Source organism: Culex pipiens, chromosome 3 (assembly GCF_016801865.2).
Source record: "Culex pipiens pallens isolate TS chromosome 3, TS_CPP_V2, whole genome shotgun sequence".
Taxonomy (NCBI): domain Eukaryota; kingdom Metazoa; phylum Arthropoda; class Insecta; order Diptera; family Culicidae; genus Culex; species Culex pipiens.
Genome location: NC_068939.1, coordinates 84,546,870 through 84,571,869, shown reverse-complemented (window position 1 = coordinate 84,571,869; position 25,000 = coordinate 84,546,870). Strand labels below are relative to the sequence as shown.

The window sequence follows — 25,000 nt, the reverse complement described above, 5'->3', positions numbered from 1 at the left end:
CTTTCTGACATCGAAGTAACAAAGTTAACAGGAGTAAAAGTGACAGACGCAACATTCTGTGATTTGCCATTGTAAATCAGGCTTTAGAGGAATTATTTTTGTGAATTAGGGTAAAGATCCCTGTTGTTGAACATTAGGCAAGAATTGCCTGGTATATCTGGAAATTCATCAGCAAAAGAAGCTTGAATTAAAAAAAAAATAAGCGACTGATGGGCAAAAATCCTTCACGACAACTAAGCACAACGACGTCGATTTATCGGGTGTTGTCGCAATTGCGATGTTTCTGGTGAATGTTTACCACTTTCCCCTCGGCTCACCGTCTCTCTGTGGAACAACAACCAGCAACAATTGATGTGTGTGAGTGTCAATGTGTGTTGATACACGAGTGTTTGATGTTGTTGGTAGGAATGAAAAAAGGATACTTGCCTTTATTAAAAACGATATCGTTATGAATATTGAAAATATAAACATTCCGCCTAATCCGTATAAATGCAGCGTCCGTCGACCGGTTCTATCCATTAGTGGTATTGATACGAGTGTCATCACAACCTATAGATTTGCGTTTTATTTTTGTTTTTCAAAGGGAATTAAAAGGGAAAGAGAGAACAAAAAGGAAAACAATCAATTGATAAATGTAGCATTTAAATTGAAATGTGTTGAGCTGGGTTTCAGAGGTTATGCACACACAAATGTACAATTGGCATCAATTTCGGTGTGGTGGTAATTCGAAACATGTCGAATCAACTTTGACCCCTAGGCAATTCTATGTGTTTGTGTGGTTAAATGCTTTTAGGATTGAGGAAAAGAAGCGAAAGTGCACCAATTGATTGCATCGAGTTCCAGTTTAGTTGAACTATTTTGTGGTGAAATTTTGGTTTTCGGTACATGCTTCATTGGGCGATTCTGGTGGTGGTGGTGAGGCACACATCGGCTGGAACACGGTTCAGTCAGTCGTGGTGGTTAGGCGCTAGTGGAACATTTAAATGGATTTCCAATTGAAGTTTGGTAAACCAACCTCTGTGGCTAGATATGGAATGGATATTTGGGGCGCTCCTCCTGTGCCCTTTCCCTTTCTGATGGATGAGAGATATTTTTCGAAAATTTTAGCTGGTTGGATTGTTTTAATGTATTATTTTTGAGTTGGATTTTAGAATTAATGTGAACCTATTTTTTGCACCCTTCCTTCAAAACTTTTAATATGTTTCATTTTCAATATTTCAATTTGCATTAATCTTGTTCAATTTATATTACTAATAAATCTTTGTACGTGATAGTTACAAAAATTTCTACATACATATCTTTGCTAGAAATAAAGTGAAAGTCATAGCTGACCACAGAAGAAAATTATGTTTTTAAAAACGTTGGCAAAGTCACATAAAACAAATCAAACATTGAAACGTAAAATTTTCTAAAATTGTAATCGTTCTCCAAATTATATCAAAAAATTGATTTTTGGCGATTTTTTTAGATCTTAGTCAAACTCGAGGAGGGGTTAAATCAAATAGAAAGTTTTTAAACTTTATACAATTCTTGAATTTTGGAACAATTCACATTGAAAAGACGTAAATCTATAGAAAACAAAATATTTCCATAAGTTAATAGATATTTTGTGCAGACAAATTTTCAATGTTAGAAGTGAAACTTATTGGAATTTTGCTTCCCTTTCGGAAGTCGCGTGTTTTGGCGTTTCACACATATGCCGTTACAAAGTGTGTATAAAGTTCACTTATGCGACTGCTCGATTCGAATAAAATTATATAATTTTTAAATCAAACTATACATTAAAAAATATCTTTATCAAAGTTTTAGAGTTAATAATTTATAAAAAAATATAGTTTATGTCCGCAGTTAGAATAGGCTTATATTCAGAAGCTGAAATGAAAATGAGCATAAAAATTGCATTTTTCCGCATTTTTGTTTCGTTTTCACCTGTTGAATTGTAATATTTGTTTTAAAAATTTAGATGAGACATTGCCTACACGTTCCTTATGTAAGGCACACGGAAAATCCCTTTTTTTATTGGACTTTTTATCAATAAAAGTTGAATTTAAAAATATGTTGCATAAAAGTATCCTAACATTTCAAAAAAAATATTTATTTTTGTAATAAAAACTAAAATATTGTCAAATAAAATTTTCAAAATCATTTTTAGACCCAAAATTAAAATTAGAAGCGATAAAATCGAAAGTAAGGCCGTTGTAAATAGTTTTGGTAGAGTACATTGTAGGCTCAAAAACTTAGGGGGAATTTTTTTTTTAAACCTTCAAAATTTCAATGGAATTTGACTAGCAAGAACGTGGAAACAATATAAAACTTATTTTAATGCATTAATATTCATTTTGAGCATGATTGAACTAGTCTAAAACTATTTGATTTTTTGTGAAATTTGTTTTTTTTTGTCTTTTTTTTTATCTAAAGTAATGACTTCAAAACAACTGCTCTGGTTTATAACAATTCAAACGATAAACTCTAATTAAAAAAATAATATTTTGATCCAGTGGAAAGTTATTTAGTGATTTGAGGCAGACTAAAAAAAGTAATAATTGGTTTTGGAAACCCATGAGTTTAAAATTTAAAATTTCCAGAAACTTTCATACAATTCAGTATTCTGTGAAAATATTAAATTTTTCGTTATAGCTTCTATATGGATTTCAAAAGACCCCGTTTGTTAATTTTGTAAAGATTTTCACTAAATTTGAAAAAAAAACTGCTTTTACTCCAGTACCACTTTAAACTATAGCGCAAAAAAATACATTTTTAATGCCAAAAAACATATAAAAAATGCGAAAACTGATAAAATAAAATATTTTAGGAATTCAACTTTTAGCTTTAAAAAGTGCAATAAAAAGTCGGGTATTTTCTGTACTTTTTTTTAATAGTTTCATTCAAATCAAAAAAAAAAATAATTTAAATCTCTACACCCAGAACTGGGCAGTAAAATAGTACTGTGTGCAGACGGAGAGGATAAATCCCGAAATTACAGAGAGTACTTTACTCATGGGTTCATCTTCAAAAAAAGTTTATCTATAAAAAAAAGTACCGGTACCGAGACTCGAACCCAAGACCTTCGGCATATTGAACCGTGCCTTTGCCGTATGGGCCACCATGGTTCGGTGACTAAGTGGCGGTCATTTGTCTATATAAGTCACTCAATAGGATGAACCGTTCCAATGAACGAATGAACACGCGAGAGGACTATACTCTCGCAAAATAGCACTTTCCTCACGTTTCTTTTCGTGAGGACTATCCCCTCGTTCTTTAACTTTGGGTGTACCAAATTTGCGAAATTTCTGGATAATTGCTAACAAACTTTACACAATTTTTGATGAATTTCTCAAGATTGAAATCGAGCTTTGAAGATCTGTGAAGGTAAAAAGGTGAGGAATTGAAAGCTGCACAAAACGGTGTCCTTTATTCAATTTAACCCAAAATAAACGTGCGTCAAGATAGCACGACCGCGACGATTTGAAAAGGTACCAAACAATACAGTTTTTCTAAAATAATTCAAAAAAGATTAGGATTAGCCTACCAGCTCAACACATTTTCAAATCACTCAAACCGGCAAAACCACAACTTACCATTATTGCACCGATTCCTATTGTGGCAAATTTAGCACTCTCCTCCGTCAGGCCCGAGCTCATGAAGAGCGACGTCGAGTAGTAGAATACCTGCGTTTTGCGAGCATTGAAATGAAATGAAAAGTGGCCATTTTAGTTGTGAGCTTGATTTGTGGTGACACTGGATGTGAACATTCGAATAATCCGACTGATGATGGTTTGGGGCTTAATTTCAGCCCAGGAATTCCGTGATGCTGCCAAGTTGATGATGAACAGAATGACTGAATTGAACTGAGGTCTCTAACCCCTCCCAGTGCCGGCCTCAGTATTTGCTCTTTCAGTATTGAAGGGTGATGGATCGGTTTCCGGGGAAAATGAGAAAGGGCTTTAATAGGGCAGAATGATTTAATTGTTTGGACATCATTAGGAGGGATTAATGGTGTTGGGAAAAGTTTCACTGCCGGTGGGAAATTTAGCACGGTCTGGAGGATATTTGTGGGAGGGTCGATTGAAGAAGTTGGAGACTTCTTTCGAGGCAGTCGGTAATTAATTTTGAGAAATTTTTAAAATTTGTAAAACGATCATGTTATTTCCCGCTATTGTTTGAAATTAATTATGAAATGACAATTCAAAAAAAAAAACCCATTTAATGATGCCTCTCTGTGTTCAGTTCAGTCATTCACTCACAGTAATCGAGTGATTTGGGGCGCAAATGATCCGGAAAACTTACGGCATTAATTCCACTAAACTGCTGGCTCAGCTGCATCACAATTCCAATCATGAGGGGCGCCCGCAGCGTCGGCGAGCATATCAGTTCGATGGTCGATATGCTGCTCTCCGACTGCTGGGCCCGCTCCTCGGCCCGCATCTCCTCGATGTCCTCCTCGACCTGGTTGGACGCCCGGAGCCTCCGGAGAGCTACATAGAGAGAGAGAGAGAAAGTGAGATACGTAAGTGATTTGAGAAGCCATCGCGGGAACTCCAAGAATTACCCTTTCGCGCCTCCTCTTCCCACTGCTTTGTAATTAGTAAATATCTAGGTGATTCGGGACAAATAGGTAAGAGTAGTAATTGCAGTATAGCTGGACAGATGGCCAACCCTAACAGCACGGGCCAGCCATCATTAGTTCCTAAAATTTGTTCTATACCCAGTACTTGTGATAATAATAATCCTACGGTCACAGCCAATTGGTTAACGGTACCTAAACCACCTCTTAAATTTAATGGAGCAATTTCAGATATATACATTGGTACTAATGATGTGTTTAAGCCTGGAATAAGAAGAAGAAAAAGACAAAAACAAAGTCAAAACATTAGAAATTTGTGACCCGAAACAAAAACAGTCACATTACGGATCACTTACCACAATTGACACCAATTATAAATCGTCCGAGGAATAGAATTTCATAGGAATGACTCATCTTTGTGAATCCCATCAGGCACGCGCCCGTGATGCCGAGCACGTTGTTCATCAGCAGGCCACCTTTCCTGTGAATTTGAAGAAGAGAATATAGTTAGAATTTTCAATTCTCAGGTGATACTTGGAAGCTATATTACACAGAGAAATAAATTCTTGTCGCTGCGAAAATTGTACGATAGCAGCAGTTCTCCGATTGGGCTCAAATTTTTCACAATTTTTTGATATTTTATGTAAAATTTCCCGAGGAATCCGATAAAAATATTTTCAGACATAGGCTCTTTGGTCCCGAGACCTTCAAAACAGCATTTTAAGTTTTCATACGAGCTTTTCAAATGTTAGTCAAGATTTTTGAAACTTCTAACTAGTTTTCATTCAAAGCCCGTCTAATATCCATTCCTATTCATTCAACACAGCTAAAATTGGTTGAAATGGCACGGAGTTATTATTTTTAGAAAAATGTGATTTTTGTGAAAATCGATGACAATTGCCATTTTTTGGACCACCCTAGTACGGTGTAGGTCACAGCAAAAAAAAAATGAGCCCGATCGGAGAACATTTTTTCGACTCATGCTGTTTTCGTGGGGAATTGCTGGTAGATCATTTGCAAGAAAACACTTTTTTATATTTTGTTGAAATATATTTTAAAGAAAATTTGGCTTTTATGCCAAATCAAGTATAACGAGAAAACTTGTTATAATGTTCGTCACAAAAGCATAGTTAAACCTATTTTTTCATTCGATTTTATACACAAAAAATCCGCAAATCCACCTCAACATTTCAAAATGAATGTAGACACTTGTTTTCAACAATATCAAATGTAAGGTTGATTGGAAAATTTTGAAAATATTTTCATTCGGAAATTGTCCAATAGTTAAATTTTTTAACATTGAAATCAAACGCATATTTGCATATCTATCGTCATTTAAAAATTCATCGCTTTTCTGGTCATGCAAAGAAAAACTTTTCCTGCTTGCTTTTTTTCAGAGGCTGTACCTCAGGAACCATTGCACAGTGGTCCAAATCGCAAAATAATGTGGAAAATGGATTTTCCGAAACATGGTGAAGTTTCGGAGCCTTGGTGTCTTCAGAAGATTTGTTGCAAAAAAGGGCAACTTTTGGTATGGTTGAAAATGTGGGGTGATTTTGAAAATCTACACGGAGAAAAAAGAGTTGCTAAAATCGTGAACAACACAGAAAAAAAAAGTTGAATTTTGGAATGTTGAAAATTTGGTAGGTTGAATATTACCTCTTTATTTGTGTAATATTACATAAAAAATGTGTAAAAATGTGAACCTGATGAATATTCATCAAAAACTGATGAAAATTCATCATTTTCTGGGGTAAAATTTATCATTTATTTTGCCACAAAATCTGTCACCATTTCCTGATGAATATTACCATCATTTTTTTTTCTGTGAAGCGTTCATGAAAATGCCATGGTACGTTTTTCAAAATCGTACCATGGGATTTGAACACTTTGTTCGTGGTTCCCATTTTCACGAACGCTTGTTCACCATTTTAGGAACTCTTTTTTCTCCGTGTGACTTTTCAGAAATATTTTTGAGATTTTTTTTTCTAGAAAGTTGTTGGGCTTGCCAATTCAAGCAACTTTGTCGAAGATAAAAAAGAATATCTCGGAATCTACGCAAAATTTAGAGAAATCATGCGAGCAAACCTTCAAAAATATTTTTTTTAGCTTAAGTTAAGTTTTAGAGAATAGTATTTATTGTTCGGGGCATTTTTAGACCCTAATCTAATCTAATCTAATCTAATCTAATTTTTAGACCCTAGAAAACAAACATTTTTTATTTTTTGACAAGTCAACTTGGCAAATTTTAAGCGCCCGGTACCATTTAAAGGGGTCTTAGAAACGCTAAAAAAAATCTCAGGGGTGTTAATCTTTAAACTCGAGATAGGGGAACTATACCCTTTTTCAGCCTATTTCTATTACCGGCCTATCAGCACATTGAACGTAAATTACAGCTTTCATTATGTGTTTTTGACTGTTCCAAAGTAATAAATAGCTCCAATTAAAGTGAGCACGCAACTCTCCATTGTTGATACATCTGAAAATGTTGATTTAATAGCGGAAAACGACAAAAGTGATGAGAATTGGTCAAACGGCTTAGGGTGATTAAAATGGGTATATTTCCCCTACTGTCTTTTGAAAATGTCTAATTTTGTAGGGAACAGTGTATGGGACCACTCTAACGAAATTCGAAAATTGTCCAACTATATGTTTTCTCTTCCTCACTGCGCACAGAAACAAAAATGATGGTAATATTCATCAGGAAATGGTGACAGATTTTGTGTCAAAAAATAAATGATTAATTTTACCCCAAAAAATTATGAATTTTTATCAGTTTTTGATGAATATTCACCAGGTTCACATTTTTACACATTTTTTATGTAATATTACTCAAAAAAACCTACCAAATTTTCAACATTCCAAAATTCAACTTTTTTTTCTGTGCAGTAAGGCTACACAGAAAAAAAAGTTGAATTTTGGAATGTTGAAAATTTGGTAGGTTTTTTTGAGTAATATTACATAAAAGATGTGTATAAATGTGAACCTGATGAATATTCATCAAAAACTAATGAAAATTCATCATTTTCTAGGGTAAAATTCATCATTTTTTTAGCCACAAAATCTGTCATCATTTCCTGATGAATATTACCATCATTTTTTTTATGTGTATACTGCCGCTCGAAGCAAGTCCGTCCCATCTGTAATTTCTTCAATTTTGAAGTAATGATGCAGTTTGGTTGGAAATCAAGTGAAATATCAGAAAAACCAATAAAATTTAGTATTTTGTTCCAGAAAACAATAGAAAATCCTGTTTTTGGAAAAAAAATCCAACACATAGCCATATTAGCGGAAACAATTTGAAGTGCGTTTTCTCGGCTTACTGTTTTTACATATGGGACGGATTAGATTTGAGTTGCAGTATAATCCTGCTCTGAAAATGAACTTTTTATAAAAGCTATACTTTCGACTCTGAATTGAAAACTGAACAAAAAGCTTTCTCTAAGTTTTGTCGTAGATTGCGATTGCGTTGATTGCGAGATAAAATTTTGGTGTTTTCAACAAAGTTCTTGGATTGGCCAACCAAACAACTTTCTACAAGACTAAAAAATCCCAAAAATATTCCTGAAAAGGTAGATTTTCAAAATCACCCTAATCGTGAACCACCCTAATTTTCAACCAACCCAAAAGTTACCCATTCGCAACAACTCTTCTGAAGACATCAAAAACTTCTAAATTGTACGGAAAAACCATTTTCCACTTAATTTTGCGATCTGGACCACTGGTCCAATCGTCAATTTTTTTGAAACAAAGTTTGTATGAAATTTCAGATCTTTTTAGAAAAAAAATTCAGTTGTTCAAGACTTCTAAAGATACAAAAGTGATTTTATCAGCTATAACTTAAAAATGGTGCACGGTATAAACATTTTTTCAATTACTTTTTGTTTGCAATTTTGATGTTAAACTTAAGTCAAAAAATTTGTACAACAATTTTTTTTAATCATGTTTTTTTTTCTAGGAGTTGGCAACACTGCCAAATGAAATCAAACAATTAGATGCAATTTTTTGTCCTTTTAAAAATATAGAAAAATGAGGATTTTCACAAATGGTTGAAAAGACATTTTTAGAGTGTAATAATTTCATTTCTAGTTCTAGTAGTGGTGTTGTTATAGAGCAATTCCAGCTCAAATCAGGAATTTTTCTGGTACTTTTGTACCCGACTCTCTCCGATTTCAATGAAACTTTGTAGACATGTTATCCTAGGCCTATATAAGCCATTTTTGTGTATATGGAGCCAATAGTACTCGAAAATAACATTTGAGAAGGGCGTAAGGTATTTAAATATGTTTGTATTTTATAATTTAAAAATTACTGTATCTCGAAGCCGTTGCGTCGTATCAAATAGTGGTCAAAGACAAACTTGTAGGAAATTGGATGGGCTTCCTGAAAAAAAATACACTGAAACAAAAATACACGCCACATCTATGAGATTTTTTATTTTTAAGAGCGAGTCCATGAACAGGGCATACCCCTTTGTATGGGACGTCGTTTGGATTTCACCAATCTGCCTGAAATTTTCAGGGGTTGTTTGTACATTTGTACATAAAACTAGCATCTGGCCAAAATATGAGCACTCTAGGTCAACGGGAAGTGGGGCAAATCGGGACACAAAGTTTGAAGGTTCAAAAACGTCAGAAATCTTAAAAATGCTATAACTTTGGCAAAATTCAATATCATTTCAAAATTAAAAGTGCATCTGAAAGGGCTTAAAAAATGCAATATAAAAAAAATAAATATATGTACAAACAACCCCTGAAAATTTCAGGCAGATTGGAGAGGTCGATGCGAGATGGGCATGCTTTGCTCGTGGACTCGCTCTTAAGTCTAAAACTTAAATTTAAAGGTGATGTCACGATTATTTTTCGTTCAAAATTTTTGAGAAAATAGCCTTGTAGACACAATGTTTCATTGAAATCAGAGAGGGTCGGGTACAAAAGTACCAGAAATATTCCTGATTTGAGCTGGAATTGCTCTATATTTCAATAGTTTTTTTTTGTATAGAGGATTGCCAACATTTCATGGGGACTTGTATGCAAAATGACTTCTTTGGTCAATGAAATATTAAAAAAAATGTCCAAAATCCTATTCTTTGAGATTTTGGCTGTTATAAGAATCACATTAACAGTAATTTACATACTAAATATTCATTCAATATTTTACCTTCGAATTGATCAGTTTTTCATGGGGTATTGACATTTGAGAAAAAATTCAAGCCTTCTTGAAAAAGGGGAGTTGTATGAAGGATGCTGTTTTAAAACAACAATTTAATGCCAATTCATGCAACGGCCAAAATGATTCACAACTCTTTTAAAATATTAGCAATAGTTTGCAAAGTTGAATTCTTTATTCCCGAGAAGTTGAAACTGTCATGTCTCATTTGGAATTGTTTTCTGAAATGTTTTTAAATCCATTTTTCAACCAATTTTTATGTTTAAAAAGCATTGGAAAGAAGAACTTTCTAAAATTTAAGATAAATTTAGGGTTGCAAGTTTCACTTGTTTTATGTGACTTTTCCAATGTTTTTAAAAATGTTTTTTTTCTGGGGTCAACTTTGGCTGTTTTTATCACTAACATTCCCTATATGCTTTGTAAAAAAAAAAGAATGCAGTAATTTTTGTGATGTCCTAGACTACGCCTCTGTGCATTTTTTTACAATTTAAATGACAATAGAATAGTTCTATTGCAGAAAATTTTAAAAAAGCAAAAAAAATATAATTAAATATAAACTAACAAGGTAAACGGTTATGACAGGAGGTGGTAGAGTAACCCAAATACTATCAAAAACAAACATAAACTAATCATGATGATTGCAAATAAAATTACTAGAAATTAAATAAGAAAAACCGAAATGAAGAGTTGTTAAGTTTTTCGTAGAACAGAAGTAGCTCAAAATGACTTCCTAAACACGGGAAAAATAAAAAAAAATGAAAAAAAATTTGGCCGGTAGAGGGTCAAAGCAGCGCCCTAATATTAAAGCCCTGTAACCTAAATTGCGTACATGGCCCCATCCGATTTTAGTGACTTTTCTGTAGGGTGCACATCACCCAGAGCTTTTGCACCAAGATTTCTGTTTAACACGTTAGGGTATCTTCAAAACTACGGAAACTATCGAAACGATTTTTTTTTATTTATCCTCTGAAGTAAATACTGTCAACGAAATAATTTACAGAAAAGTTTGACTATTTTAACAATCCGATTGTTGCAGGAAGAAGACAACAACGTCCTTGGTTTCTGTGCACCATTAAAACTATAAAATTGCTTCAAAAACAAAAAAAAACTCTTTTTTAATGATACCAGATATCAGACAAACCAATACGATATCGACACAGAGAGAGTCTACTGTATCAATGAAATTATTTGTTATGAAACGAGTCCTGGTCTGATTAGGGTAGGCTTGTTGTGAATCTACACTTCACAATGTTATGCTATCTGTTTTGTGCTTATATCGCTTAAATTATGCAAATATTTCAGCGTCGTGTATCGCTAATATTTGATGAGCGAACTTTATTTAGCTACTGACAGCAACAGTGACCTCAATTCGATGGAATAGCGTGGTTCGGGAATGAACACTAAATCCAAACAGATGGCATTGTTAGTGCAAATAACACCACATCAAATCAAAATGTTTGTCATATTAATCACGTCAGTACCTAGACGTTCCATCGACTCGTCTAAAACTCCCCTCGCAAATATAATGGCCCGCATAATTACCTCCCGAACCGGTTCGCCATCCAGCCGCCGCTGAAGCCGCCGAGCATGCCGCCGATCGCGAAGATCGACACCGCGACCGAGTACAGCTGCTGGATGAACTCCTCGCTGATGTCCTCGCCGTACCGGTCCTTGTACACGTCCTTCATGAAGTTCTCGATGTTGACCTCGGGCGCGTTGATCACGCCCGTGTTGTACCCGAACTGCAGCATCCCGAGGACGGCCGCGAAGATCGCGTACGTCAGGAAGAACGTCAGTCCCTGCGGGGTGGATCGATTCAGAAAAAATGGAGATTGTTGAATTTGTTACAGGTTACGTCGTGAAGAGGAATTGAAATAAAACAACCGAAATCGAAACAAACAACAAAAGGCACTTTTATTTGGCATGTAAACGATACTGAAAACAGGGTTACAAATTTCAACGAATTGTACGCGTGACAAAAATAATCCCAGATAAAACCAATTCAGAATGAACCGAAACATAACTTTTCCTCCACGGTTTTTTTTTGGCTCGAAAATTCCAGCACATTTTTTGCCGATTAAATCTGCGCCAAACTGAAAAGCTTGAAAAAAGAATGAAAATAAAAGCATTAAAAAATAAACAAAAATAATGCGTTTGAGAGTGGGAGTGTGTACTGACTTGCTCCAGCAGGCGCAACTTCCGGCGGTGTGTGTGCTCCTCGAGCCGGTCCACGTACTCCCGCAGCTCTTCGATTTCCTCCTTCACCTGTTGCACCGTATCGAGCTCGTGCTTGATTTGTACCATATCACGTTTCACCTGCGTGGGGAGGGGAAAAAAGGGGGAAAATGTGATTTTAATAACAAAGCACTGATATTGTAGCTGTATTTAAGTATTTTGTTTCAATTATTCCAGGGAACCTAAACAATTTTCATGAAGCTAAATAATTTTTAATTTTTTTATCTATAGCACAACTTGACATTTTTTGAAGTTGATGTCAGTAAATGCTTCAATTTCCTAAAGGTATGAAAAATGTGGGCTTCCAGAACACATTCCAATCGACAGAATTTATTGTAAGTGCATTCCCCGCCATAGCATAGCATAGCATAGCATAACGGGTCTGCACCACGCTGTAGGGGGTGCCACAATGGTCAATTCAATATTCTTAGACAATTTGATTGCTGCCCGGTACAACCAAGAATATCTAAGAACGTAAATTTCCACACTGTGCTCCAAGGCTACGCCCATACAGTCCCGTGGGGATTTGGGAGGGGATGTTTTTGTTGTTCACTAGTGGCAAAAGTGCAGGGAACCCATGCGACTTTTAAAAGTGAACGGAATATTTTTGGGAGGTTTGGAATGGGGGTTAGGGGAATTTCATCGGGCCGATGAAAATGGTTGAGTGCGTAATGTATTTAATGATTTGAATGTTTGTAAGTGTAAATGTGAGTCTGTAGTGTATTATCTAATAAGCATATAGTTTTGTAATAATGATAAATAATAAATATAATAAATATAGTAAATAAAATAAATATAATAAATATAATAACTACAATCAAGATGATTCCAGGAAGCTGTTAAAAAAAACAGTTATTTAAAATATAAATGCTCCAGATGGTTCCCATGCTGTTTTAGAAAGTTTCGTTAATTTAAGCAGTTTGATCATATATGGTATGAGGAGATGGTATATTACAGGAAAGGAATAGGATAAGGAATAATATGAACATTTAAATAAATCATATAGTGAGTAGACAAATTTACATGTAGACATTTGATTTAAAATAATTCCAGGAAGCTTTTTAAAACTAATACTCCAGATGGAAACACAAATTAAACAACAAAGACACAAGAATCCTAAAACGCGGCTTCGCACCTTCCACATAATTCGACATGAACACGATCACGAATACAGCACAAAAAGAACGCCACAAAAATCCATCTTCCCGGCGCTGCTGCTCACACGACACTCAATTGTAAGTGCATTCCCCGCCAATAAATAAAATTGTAAATTAATGCTAAGAAATGCTGCTAAATGCTAAGGAATCATGTTGAACAACCATGGTTACTTAAGGCAATTAATGCCCAAGGAAGCAATTTTGCATTAATTATTCGTCCATACAAGTTTCCAATTGCAAGGGGTGGTCAATGGTCATACAAACATTCGTGTGGTTAGGCCGTTTTGAAAAGTTAGTCGTGAATTAAAATTTCAGGAAATATTTCATTCATGAAGATTAGAAAATTACACAGCATTTCATTTTCAAATTCGGATTGGAAAATGAGGCCAAATGGGGTATTTTTGCCTTCCTCACTGCACAGAGGTCTGAAACCGAAATCTAGCGTGACAAATTTATCAACTCAGGCTTATGTCGTAGCATGTTGGTGTCTTCTAGGCAATTGTAGAACTTATCAAAACTTATCTTCCAAGAACGAAAATCTGACCTTTTAAACGAAAGTTATAACCAAAATACGACGAAAAAGATGCCATTTTGAAATGTGCATAACTTGAAAAGGTGGTTCAGTTTAACCTCGCTCTTGAAAGCATCTGAAAGTACACATTAGAGTGTAACAAAAATGACTTTTTGGCGGGCATTCAAGGGTTTGTTCCGGTGGGCATACTAAGCCCAAATCCAAAATATGAGCTTGATTGGACGTAACAGGAGCTGGCGCTCCGCCCTTCAATTTTAAATGGGATTTAACCCGTAAAAAAAGTTTTTTTTCAAAAATATCGCTTTTTGAGGCATTTTGGCCACCAATGCGTTTGCCAAAAACATCACTGGCGTGTAGGCCAGATCCTTGCGAATCTTTTGGTATATATAACATTGACATTGACATTACGGGTTAAATCCCATTTAAAATTGGAGGGCGGAGCGCCAGCTCCTGTTACGTCCAATCAAGCTCATATTTTGGATTTGGGCTTAGTATGCCCACCGGAACAAACCCTTGAATGCCCGCCAAAAAGTCATTTTTGTTACATCCTAGTACACATTCTAGAGTACCTTAGCTGAAAATATCTCGGAAGTCTTTTTTGTTTACCACATTAAATTCAATCTCAAATAAATTTGAAAATGTGCATTTTTAAATCGTTTTTTGCCCATAACTTATGATAGAATTGACCAAAATTCAGTTTTCAAGAATAACAATGTTCATTTTGACAAGCTCTACAATTGTCTAGATAGGCCCAAAAATGTATAAAATTATCTAATGGTTGTAAAAGTTTTAGCTGAAATATTTCAGGAATCAACAAAATTAATAAAATTTATTTCTGAATTACAAGCTTAAGATCCAACAGCTTGGGATTGAAAGTTGTACAGTTTCATTCAGTCGTTTAAAAGCTTTGATAAAAAAGCTATTTAGACGACTACAGAAAAGGGTGATTTACAACATAATCTCAAATGGCTGAGTCTGATCGCCACGAATAAGCCGTGTAGAGAGATGCCATTGTCTTCAAAGGCGGTGTCTGTATACTCTTGACAAAAAGTCTGTGGGTAGTTTAATTTTTTTTAATTCATAACTTATTTTTATTAGGGCCTCTTAGGTGAGAGGAAGGCACCAACAACCTAATCATGGATAAAGTAATGTTTTTTTTTTCATAATTTTCATTCTTCAAAAACTCATATCTCATCAACCAAACATTTGAATTTTTGAAAGTTTTTGGAAAGTACAGTGGACTGGACTTCCGCTCTCGACGGTCCCTTCAATATCGACAACGAGAGAGTCCACTGTATTTTCAATACTTCACAAAAATAAAAAAACAGTTCGTCTAACAGATCAAAAGTGGGAACTTTAAGTCCAAGTAATTTTTTATCGAAAAATAAAATTAAAACAAATTCGAAGGAGAAGTAAAGTTTGTTTGCCGTGTTTTTCCATTTTTTACATTCCGTGTAACCATTTTTTACATTCCTGATCGTACCCTAAAATTTTGCCGAAGACATCAAATCGATCACAAAAATCCTGCTCGAGAAAAAGATTTTAATTTTTTTTATAATACTAGGGTAGAGGACCCAGAAATCGCCCACTTTGTCGTGGAAATCTTAGAAATTTGAGAAGAATTTAATGACAATTTATGGTTTTCGGTTCTATTTGTTGTAGAACGATGATAAACTATTTGGTTTTAAGTTTCCACAAGGTTTTTATCATTTACAAGTTAGGCCGTTGCAAATATTTTTTGAAGTTTATGTCCCTCGACTCTAACCAACGTCGAGGGGGGGGGGGGGGGGGGGGTATATAATATTTTTTTTGCGGTGCTGTACATTGCAATTTCATAAAAATTCAAAACATTTTTAAACAAGCCCAAACATGCTAAATATGATTATCTGGGTGCTGAATAGAGAGAATGCGTAACGTGATTTTCGAATGATCCCACTTTGTTTACATTTACAAAGTAGGAGTCTGTTCAAGCACAAGCATTTTTTTTTTCTTTTTTTTTTTTTTTTTTTAATGGCCCACCACACTCCCCCACACCAAAAAGCTCTATGAACTTCCTGGTAGTGGACGCAAACTATCCTTAGCTCGTACACACATAAACAAGAAAATTAAAAATAAAAATTGAGCCAAGGACTAATTAGATGTGCGGTGAGTTAAACTACAAGGATGGTATCCCAGTGGAAGAGTCTTCCTTTTAAGGGATCCACGAAATTAAAATTTATTATTTAAAAGCTAACATTGACGAGTGATTACTTAAAACTAAATTGTTTAATTAAATAGTTCGTTGAGTTTTTGTTTAAAATATTCTTTGATTTTTGCATTAAAAGTGGAGCGGTTATGTACTAATTGCAAATTGCTTGGAAGTGAATTATACACCATATTCTTTTTTTAAGTCACCTTTTTTTAAACGATTCTCGATTTACGCAACTTTTTTTAAGTCATGACTTAAAATGAGAATGTCCATGACTTAAATTGAGAATATGACTTAAATTAAGAATCTTTGGGATTTTGTAATTTGTCGGAGAATTTTCATCATGTATCAATTGTATTTGGTTTAGTTATGTTATAAAAACATTTGAGCATGGTTTTGGAACACCTGGGATGATCTAGTCCATCCGAAACTTCCGAAAATTTTGTGCAGCAGGCTAACCGAAGAAACAAGTTGAAACTTCAAAATTTTGACAACGGATCCTACCCAGAGTGCTTCAGTGAGTGCGGTAGGCTACAGTGCATTGTTGTAACAACTTATTGGGATGATCTGGGACATCCAAGGACTCCCTGGAGTTAAGATCTGTGGGTCTACCGCTGCAACAAGCAAGAGGTCGACGGATTTTGACCCCGGAACATATCCGCATAGCTTCAGTGAGTATGGTAGACTACTTTGCTGATGTGTAGGGATGTCCTGGGTCATCCAAGGACTCCCTGGAGTTAAGATCTGTGGGTCTACCTCCGTAACAAGCAAGAGGTCGACGGATTTTGACCCCGGAACATATCCGCATAGCTTCAGTGAGTATGGTAGACTACTTTGCTGATGTGTAGGGATGTCCTGGGTCATCCAAGGACTCCCTGGAGTTAAGATCTGTGGGTCTACCGCTGCAACAAGCAAGAGGTCGACGGATTTTGACCCCGGAACATATCCGCATAGCTTCAGTGAGTATGGTAGACTACTTTGCTGATGTGTAGGGATGTCCTGGGTCATCCAAGGACTCCCTGGAGTTAAGATCTGTGGGTCTACCACCGTAACAAGCAAGAGGTCGACGGATTTTGACCCCGTAACATATCCGCATAGCTTCAGTGAGTATGGTAGACTACTTTGCTGATGTGTAGGGATGTCCTGGGTCATCCAAGGACTCCCTGGAGTTAAGATCTGTGGGTCTACCACCGTAACAAGCAAGAGGTCGACGGATTTTGACCCCGGAACATATCCGCATAGCTTCAGTGAGTATGGTAGACTACTTTGCTGATGTGTAGGGATGTCCTGGGTCATCCAAGGACTCCCTGGAGTTAAGATCTGTGGGTCTACCACCGTAACAAGCAAGAGGTCGACGGATTTTGACCCCGGAACATATCCGCATAGCTTCAGTGAGTATGGTAGACTACTTTGCTGATGTGTTGAGATGTACTGGGTCATCCAAGGACTCCCTGGAGTTAAGATCTGTGGGTCTACCACCGTAACAAGCAAGAGGTCGACGGATTTTGACCCCGGAACATATCCGCATAGCTTCAGTGAGTATGGTAGACTACTTTGCTGATATGTTGGGATGTACTGGATCATCAAAGGACTCCCTGGAGTTAAGATCTGTGGGTCTACCACCGTAACAAGCAAGAGGTCGACGGATTTTGACCCCGGGACATACCGGCATAGCTACAGAGCGTATGGTAGACAACTTTGCTAATGTGTTGGGCTGACTTGGGTCATCCAAGGACTCCCTGGAGTTAAGATCTGGTGGTCTATCATATCTCCAGGGAGTCCTTGGATGACCCAGAACATCTCAACACATCAGCAAATTAGTCTATCATACTCACTGAAGCTATGCGAGTGAGTCCCGGGGTCAAAAACCGTCGACCTCTGGCTTGTTACGGCGGTAGACCCTCAGATCTTAACATCAGGGAATCCTTGGACGACCTAGTACATCCTAGAACATCAGCAATGTAGTCTACCATACGCTCTGAAGCTATGCGGGTATATTCCGGGGTCAAAATCCGTCGACCTCTTGCTTGTTACGGTGGTAGACCCACAGATCTTAACTCCAGGGAGTCCTTGGATGACCCAGGACATTCCTACTCATCAGCAAAGTAGTCTACCATGCTCACTGAAGCTATGCGGTTATATTCCGGAGTCAAAATCCGTCGACCTCTTACTTGTTACGGTGGTAGACCCGCAGATCTTAACTCCAGGGAGTCCTTGGATGACCCAGGACATCCCTACACATCAACAAAGTAGTCTACCATACTCACTGAAGCTATGCGGATATGTTACGGGGTCAAAATCCGTCGACCTCTTGCTTGTTATGGTAGTAGACCCACAGATCTTAACTCCAGGGAGTCCTTGAATGACCCAGAACATCTCAACACATCAGCAAATTAGTCTATCATACTCACTGAAGCTATGCGAGTGAGTCCCGGGGTCAAAAACCGTCGACCTCTGGCTTGTTACGGCGGTAGACCCTCAGATCTTAACATCAGGGAATCCTTGGACGACCTAGTACATCCTAGAACATCAGCAATGTAGTCTACCATACGCTCTGAAGCTATGCGGGTATATTCCGGGGTCAAAATCCGTCGACCTCTTGCTTGTTACGGTGGTAGACCCACAGATCTTAACTCCAGGGAGTCCTTGGATGACCCAGGACATTCCTACTCATCAGCAAAGTAGTCTACCATGCTCACTGAAGCTATGCGGTTATATTCCGGAGTCAAAATCCGTCGACCTCTTACTTGTTACGGTGGTAGACCCGCAGATCTTAACTCCAGGGAGTCCTTGGATGACCCAGGACATCCCTACACATCAACAAAGTAGTCTACCATACTCACTGAAGCTATGCGGATATGTTACGGGGTCAAAATCCGTCGACCTCTTGCTTGTTATGGTAGTAGACCCACAGATCTTAACTCCAGGGAGTCCTTGAATGACCCAGAACATCTCAACACATCAGCAAATTAGTCTATCATACTCACTGAAGCTATGCGAGTGAGTCCCGGGGTCAAAAACCGTCGACCTCTGGCTTGTTACGGCGGTAGACCCTCAGATCTTAACATCAGGGAATCCTTGGACGACCTAGTACATCCTAGAACATCAGCAATGTAGTCTACCATACGCTCTGAAGCTATGCGGGTATATTCCGGGGTCAAAATCCGTCGACCTCTTGCTTGTTACGGTGGTAGACCCACAGATCTTAACTCCAGGGAGTCCTTGGATGACCCAGGACATTCCTACTCATCAGCAAAGTAGTCTACCATGCTCACTGAAGCTATGCGGTTATATTCCGGAGTCAAAATCCGTCGACCTCTTACTTGTTACGGTGGTAGACCCGCAGATCTTAACTCCAGGGAGTCCTTGGATGACCCAGGACATCCCTACACATCAACAAAGTAGTCTACCATACTCACTGAAGCTATGCGGATATGTTACGGGGTCAAAATCCGTCGACCTCTTGCTTGTTACGGTAGAAGACCCACAGATCTTAACTCCAGGGAGTCCTTGAATGACCCAGTACATCTCAACACAACAGCAAAGTAGTCTACCATACTCACTGAAGCTATGCGGGTATATTCCGGGGTCAAAATCCGTCGACCTCTTGCTTGTTACGGTGGTAGTCCCGCAGATCTTAACTCCAGGGAGTCCTTGGATGACCCAGGACATCCCTACACATCAGCAAAGTAGTCTACCATACTCACTGAAGCTATGCGGATATGTTCCGGGGTCAAAATCCGTCGACCTCTTGCTTGTTGCAGCGGTAGACCCACAGATCTTAACTCCAGGGAGTCCTTGGATGTCCCAGATCATCCCAATAAGTTGTTACAACAATGCACTGTAGCCTACCGCACTCACTGAAGCACTCTGGGTAGGATCCGTTGTCAAAATTTTGAAGTTTCAATTTGTTTCTTCGGTTAGCCTGCTGCACAAAATTTCCGGAAGTTTCGGATGGACTAGAACATCCCAGGTGTTCCAAATCCATGCTAAAATGTTTTTATAACATGACTAAACAAAATACTATTGATACATTTTGAAAATTCTCCGATAAATTACGAAATCCCAAAGATTCTTAATTTAAGTCATATTCTCAATTTAAGTCATGGACATTCTTTTTTTAAACGATTCTCGAATTAAACACCCCCATTTCGTTGTGTAAATCAAGAATATGGTGTATAGCGTAGGTCCTGTAAACTTGATTCGTTTTTGGCCACGTGTTGTAACTGCTCTAATGCTTAGAATGTTATTCGATTGGCGGGTTCTTCGTGACAGATTCGAATTTGTAAATTCTATGGTGTGGTGAAATATAGGATTGTTAAGTACATCATGGACAAAAAGTAATGTCTGTTTTTCACAGAGAAAGGCTAGTGGTAATATGTTATGACAATTATCAGAGTAAAGTTCATGAGTTGAATAAAGTATTGGTTTTTTGAAAATAATTTTCAGGCATCGGTTTTGTAAGGTTTGTAACTTTAATAAATGAGAACTAGCTGTATGTCCCCATACAGAAATTAGGTAATTTATTTGAGAGTGGATGTAGGCATAATAATATGTTAACAGCGTTTTTGATGGAACAAATATCCTTACCCTCCACAAAATTCCAATGTACGACGAAACACGTTTTTCAATTAAGTTAATGTGGTTAATCCAGGACAACACAGGATCAAATAGAATTCCCAAGTATTTAAAACAATACACTTTTTCAATTATGTTACCCGGAAAATCAATTGTATCATTTCTAATCCGGCTAACGTCATTCAGTTTAGAAATCACATGATCAAGTATATTGGCACTGGCTGGTCTGGTTGCGTATGTGTTTGTAGTTATAAAACTAAATGATTCTAGTAACATTTTGTATTTCGTGACTGTATTCAAATTGGCATGATTGACTGGGACGTTAATATCACCAGTAATCAAGCAAAAATGGTTGGGTTTAGTTGAGTTCATAATATTTTCCAAATAGTCACTAAAAACATTGAAATCATAACTAGGAGGTCGATAAATGCCATGAACATCATAATAATGACCCTTTAGATTTAATTCGATATGAATGTGATGAAAACCATTTACATGAAAATTTTGCATGACTTTTTTCTTACTGGTAAATGAGCTGTTTTATAATAAGTAGTACAATTTTATTTTGCATAGTTTTTGGAATTTTTTGCTGGAAAATTGTCACGTTTCGGTCGGTTAGAATAGATTTTTCTTTTTTACGGGTGACGAAGAACTGCGGCAAGAGTGTCATTCTGCGAATTCCCTGTGTGATTTTGAAATCCTGCAGCTCTTGCTGCTAATTCTAGCGAAGCTGATCTAACAAACAGAGAAGATTTTCACTAAACCAGGTTTTCAAACGGAATCAAACAATAAAGACAGCTTTTGGATGGATACAAACGCATCGTCTCCATAAACAACTTCAATTCATAATTATAAAAAATGACGATCTCGCTTTCAACTTTCTTAAGATTTCTTGACTTCAACTCTAGGTCCTCAAAAACCACACATTTTTCACTCTAGCAAAAAAAAAAAAAACAATTTTTGCAATTCCGTCGTGAAACTACTTACTTTTCCTGTCATTCTTGAACGACGAAACAGCCTACTTTTCTGTACCAAAAATAACAGAATCGAATAGTAACCCTTTTCAAAACAAATGCTGAAAAGTTCTACTTTTCAGCACTGAAATGGATGCTGAAAAGTTGAACTTTTCAGCACTTGTTAGGAAAAGTTATACTTTTCAAAAAAATTTTGATTTGAACGATTCATTGACTCAATGCATGGACATTTGTCCTATAATTCTGTCCAAAGGGTGTTTTCGGAATTGCAAAAAATGTTGTATGGAACTCGTTGCAAAACTTGATTTTTTCATCACTCGTTGTATTTATCCAACTCGGTGAACCTCGTTGGATAAATGTACGACTCGTGCTGAAAAAATCCTCTTTTTGCAACTTGTTGCATAAACTACTATTTTAATGATCGATAACAATACTTTCTACTTTTGGCGAACAGTAAATTGGTTCCACTTTGACAGTTCAAAATTGAGGCCGTTTTGCGAACCACTATTTACTGCCCATGTTCGCATAAATGTCCCATATGCAAAAACAGCAAGCTGAGAAAAACGCATTTGAAGTTTGTCCCATACATAAGGCTACGTGTTAAGTTTTCACGAAAAAACTGGATTTCCTCTTGATTTCTAGAACAAAGTATTGGATGTTATAGGCTCTTTTGAAAGAGCACACAATTTTGAACCAAACTGCATCAATAACTCGAAATCGATGAAAATGCATATGGGACATTTATGCGATCAGGGGCAGTTTAGCACCCAGATGATTATCATTGCAGAAAATGCATTTTAGATTGTTGTTAGTTGATTAGACTTCTATTTTCATGGAAATTTTGAAGTTTTTTGGAAAAATATTTTTTTTGCCCTCTGATTTTCAGACCAATTTTGAAGGGGGGGGGGGGGATATACTCTTAAAAAATATTTGCAACGGTCTTAATTTTTGTTGAATTTTGCGTTTTAATAAATTGCTCTGCAGTGCCTATTTTCGCCCCCCTAAATCCAATTTTCGCCCACCCTTGGAACCAGTTTTCGCCCACGACAAAAATTCAAGAAATCAAATGAAATGATGACACAAAGTTTAGCAAATATGGTCTCCTATTGATACACAACATGATCCCGAAGCGCAATTTCATTGATGTGCACAATTTTGTCGTAATATAAAATGAGGTTCAATAACCCTAGGAGTTTTTTTTACAGATATCCTACTAATTTTGAGGTTCTCTGTCTATTCTATCTAAAACCAAAACATGCTCTCACTCATTAAAAAAAATATGACTAAAACAAAATTCCTGATAGAACTCTTGTGTCCCTATTCACCCAAGATAAGGGCACACAATTACAATTAGCTCCATGTTGTTGTTGATTTTATTAGGGGAATTTTAACCCAATGTGTCATTCGCTCCCGAATTGAATCAATAGAAAACTTCGATACCTCTTAGATAAAAATATTAATTCACATGTGCTATTTTGAAGGATATTGTGTAACTACTTTTCCCTCCTTTGCTCAATTTGTTCTCCTATGTACCAGTAAACTCTTAACACGTTTGAACGAGGTGTCCCATATCTGACTTTAGGTTAGTTTTTGAACTGATGTTTTTATTAAGGAGTAGGCGTGGCTGAATGGTTACGCTGTTCGCTTTGAAAGCGGAAGGTTCTGGGTTCGATTCCCATCTGCTCCTATCGATAAATTATGGAAAGAAGGAATTCTGAACACTTGAATATGAACGAAAAATTCATTAGCTCGCGGCGGGGTTCGATCCCCCGTTCTTTGGGTCAGCAGACAAAAATGCTAACCACCAGACCATCGAGGTTTAGTTGACTACGAGGATTAAGAATGCTATAAGAATCCAAGAAACTTGATTGGAATGTGAACCTAAGAACAGGACATGCAATATTGAATGCAAGTTGAATTTAAGAACTTTACTGGTTGCATACTCGTTAGGCGAATATTGAACTTTCAACACGACCAGAATTCACCACAAAAAAAAAAAAGCTTGGTGAACCGAATTGGAAAGCTTCCAAAATGAATCCAAGAACATACGAAGAATTAAGGACTATAAATAGATTTGACCGGCCGCATCACTTACCACGGTGAATCCTGGCTTCACACCCATCTTACTAACACCCTCAAACCTCACGTGATACTTTGTCGAAGACGCAGCCGATTTAGCGGTCTTCATCACTCAAGTATCGGACTAAAATTCCTATCCACTTCCCCGTGTCTTACCACTGGTCGTGGCCGGCGCTGTGATTGGCTAGCATGATAGGGACATTTGAAAGTTGCGAAGTGGTGATGATTGGTTCCTACTCTTGATCTGTGGTACACGGAGCAATTCTTGCAGGTCCTGGTCAATAACAGAGTAGCAACTACGAGCAGACACCAATGCTATGCTATGCTATGCTATTTTTGAACTGATGTTTTTATCAAAACACCCTAATGAATGAAATAAAATAAAATGATTAATTAACCTTTAAAAATAATCTGGATTGATCCAATATATTTTCTAGCGCATTTTGCTGCGATTAGATAAGTTTTTATGGTAAACGAAAACTGGTTCTAGATAAAATCTGAAAACACAATACTAGATTTCGGCCTGGGCGAAAATTGGATCCCAGAAATCGCCCACTTTATTTTATTGAAATAACCTTTGGTAAACTTTTAAAAAAGGAAAATCACTATTTTTTCATGAAATTTATACATGTAGTGAAGCAATGAATTATTCACATACATTATTTTCGGACAAAATGAGTTAGTTCCCTCATAAACATTAATACCCGCTGTAGTCGAAATTGACAAAAATATGGCGGCTGCAATAAGGGTTTTTTTTTGAAATGCTTATAAAAGCATAATATACACTAGAAATTCACTAGGAATATTTCAATTAAAGCTAGAAATGAATGCATATGTAAACCTGCATAATAAATTAAACCAAAAAAATGGTATAAGTTAGCTAAATACAGATTATATCCAGTAGGTAGGTGAAAACTTGAGCCGGACGAAAACTGGGTCCTCTACCCTATTGCATAGACCAATGAAACCAATGATGCGAAATGGCCCATTTAAACAAAAGAAATCGATGGTAGAGTTTCATCCGAATAAAAAAAAATGCTCAACACTACAGAATTATTCAGTGAATTGTTGTTGTTCAGTGGATGTAAGACTAAAGGTAAAAAAAACATAACTACAGTTTTTTTTTAATAGGTCATATAAACATATGAAACACAACAGCTTATAGAACCTTCTCAAAAAAAAAAAACTCTAGATTAGATCTAATGTCTATAGACCAAAACATAGAAAATCTGGCATCCCTGTCTCAAGTTATGCCCACTTAAGTGATATGTATGTGCTTTCTTGAGGCCGGAACTCACTTAAATGCATGTAAACTATGACCGACCGATCATCCGACCCACCGTTGGTTAGGTAATCAAAAGAACTTTCCAACGAGTTCAAAACATTGAAGATCTTGCAACCCTATCCAATGATACCAGAGCCACAGATTTGTCTGTGTTTCACAGACATTTGAGCTTGTGTCATACATTTTTTGAGGTGCACAGACTTTTAAAAAACTTCATTAAATTAATATTTTGTAAAAAT

At 36.7% G+C, this 25,000-nt stretch overlaps 1 protein-coding gene across 29 annotated transcripts in view; it reads right to left on the bottom strand.

Moving 5' to 3' along the window:
* Window positions 1–25,000, bottom strand: part of LOC120418991 (glucose transporter type 1) — a 443,089-nt gene that overhangs the window by 90,839 nt on the left and 327,250 nt on the right. For 28 of the 29 annotated variants that reach the window (XM_039581540.2, XM_039581537.2, XM_039581541.2 and 25 more), the window contains 7 exons: window positions 11,912–12,049; window positions 11,276–11,532; window positions 4,921–5,045; window positions 4,550–4,828; window positions 4,288–4,475; window positions 3,579–3,668; window positions 427–549 (listed from right to left, as the gene is read on the bottom strand). In XM_039581540.2, coding sequence (XP_039437474.1) covers window positions 427–549; window positions 3,579–3,668; window positions 4,288–4,475; window positions 4,550–4,828; window positions 4,921–5,045; window positions 11,276–11,532; window positions 11,912–12,049 — 1,200 coding nt within the window. The remainder of the gene's footprint in view (window positions 1–426; window positions 550–3,578; window positions 3,669–4,287; window positions 4,476–4,549; window positions 4,829–4,920; window positions 5,046–11,275; window positions 11,533–11,911; window positions 12,050–25,000) is intronic. The other variant, XM_039581563.2, reaches the window with a different exon arrangement.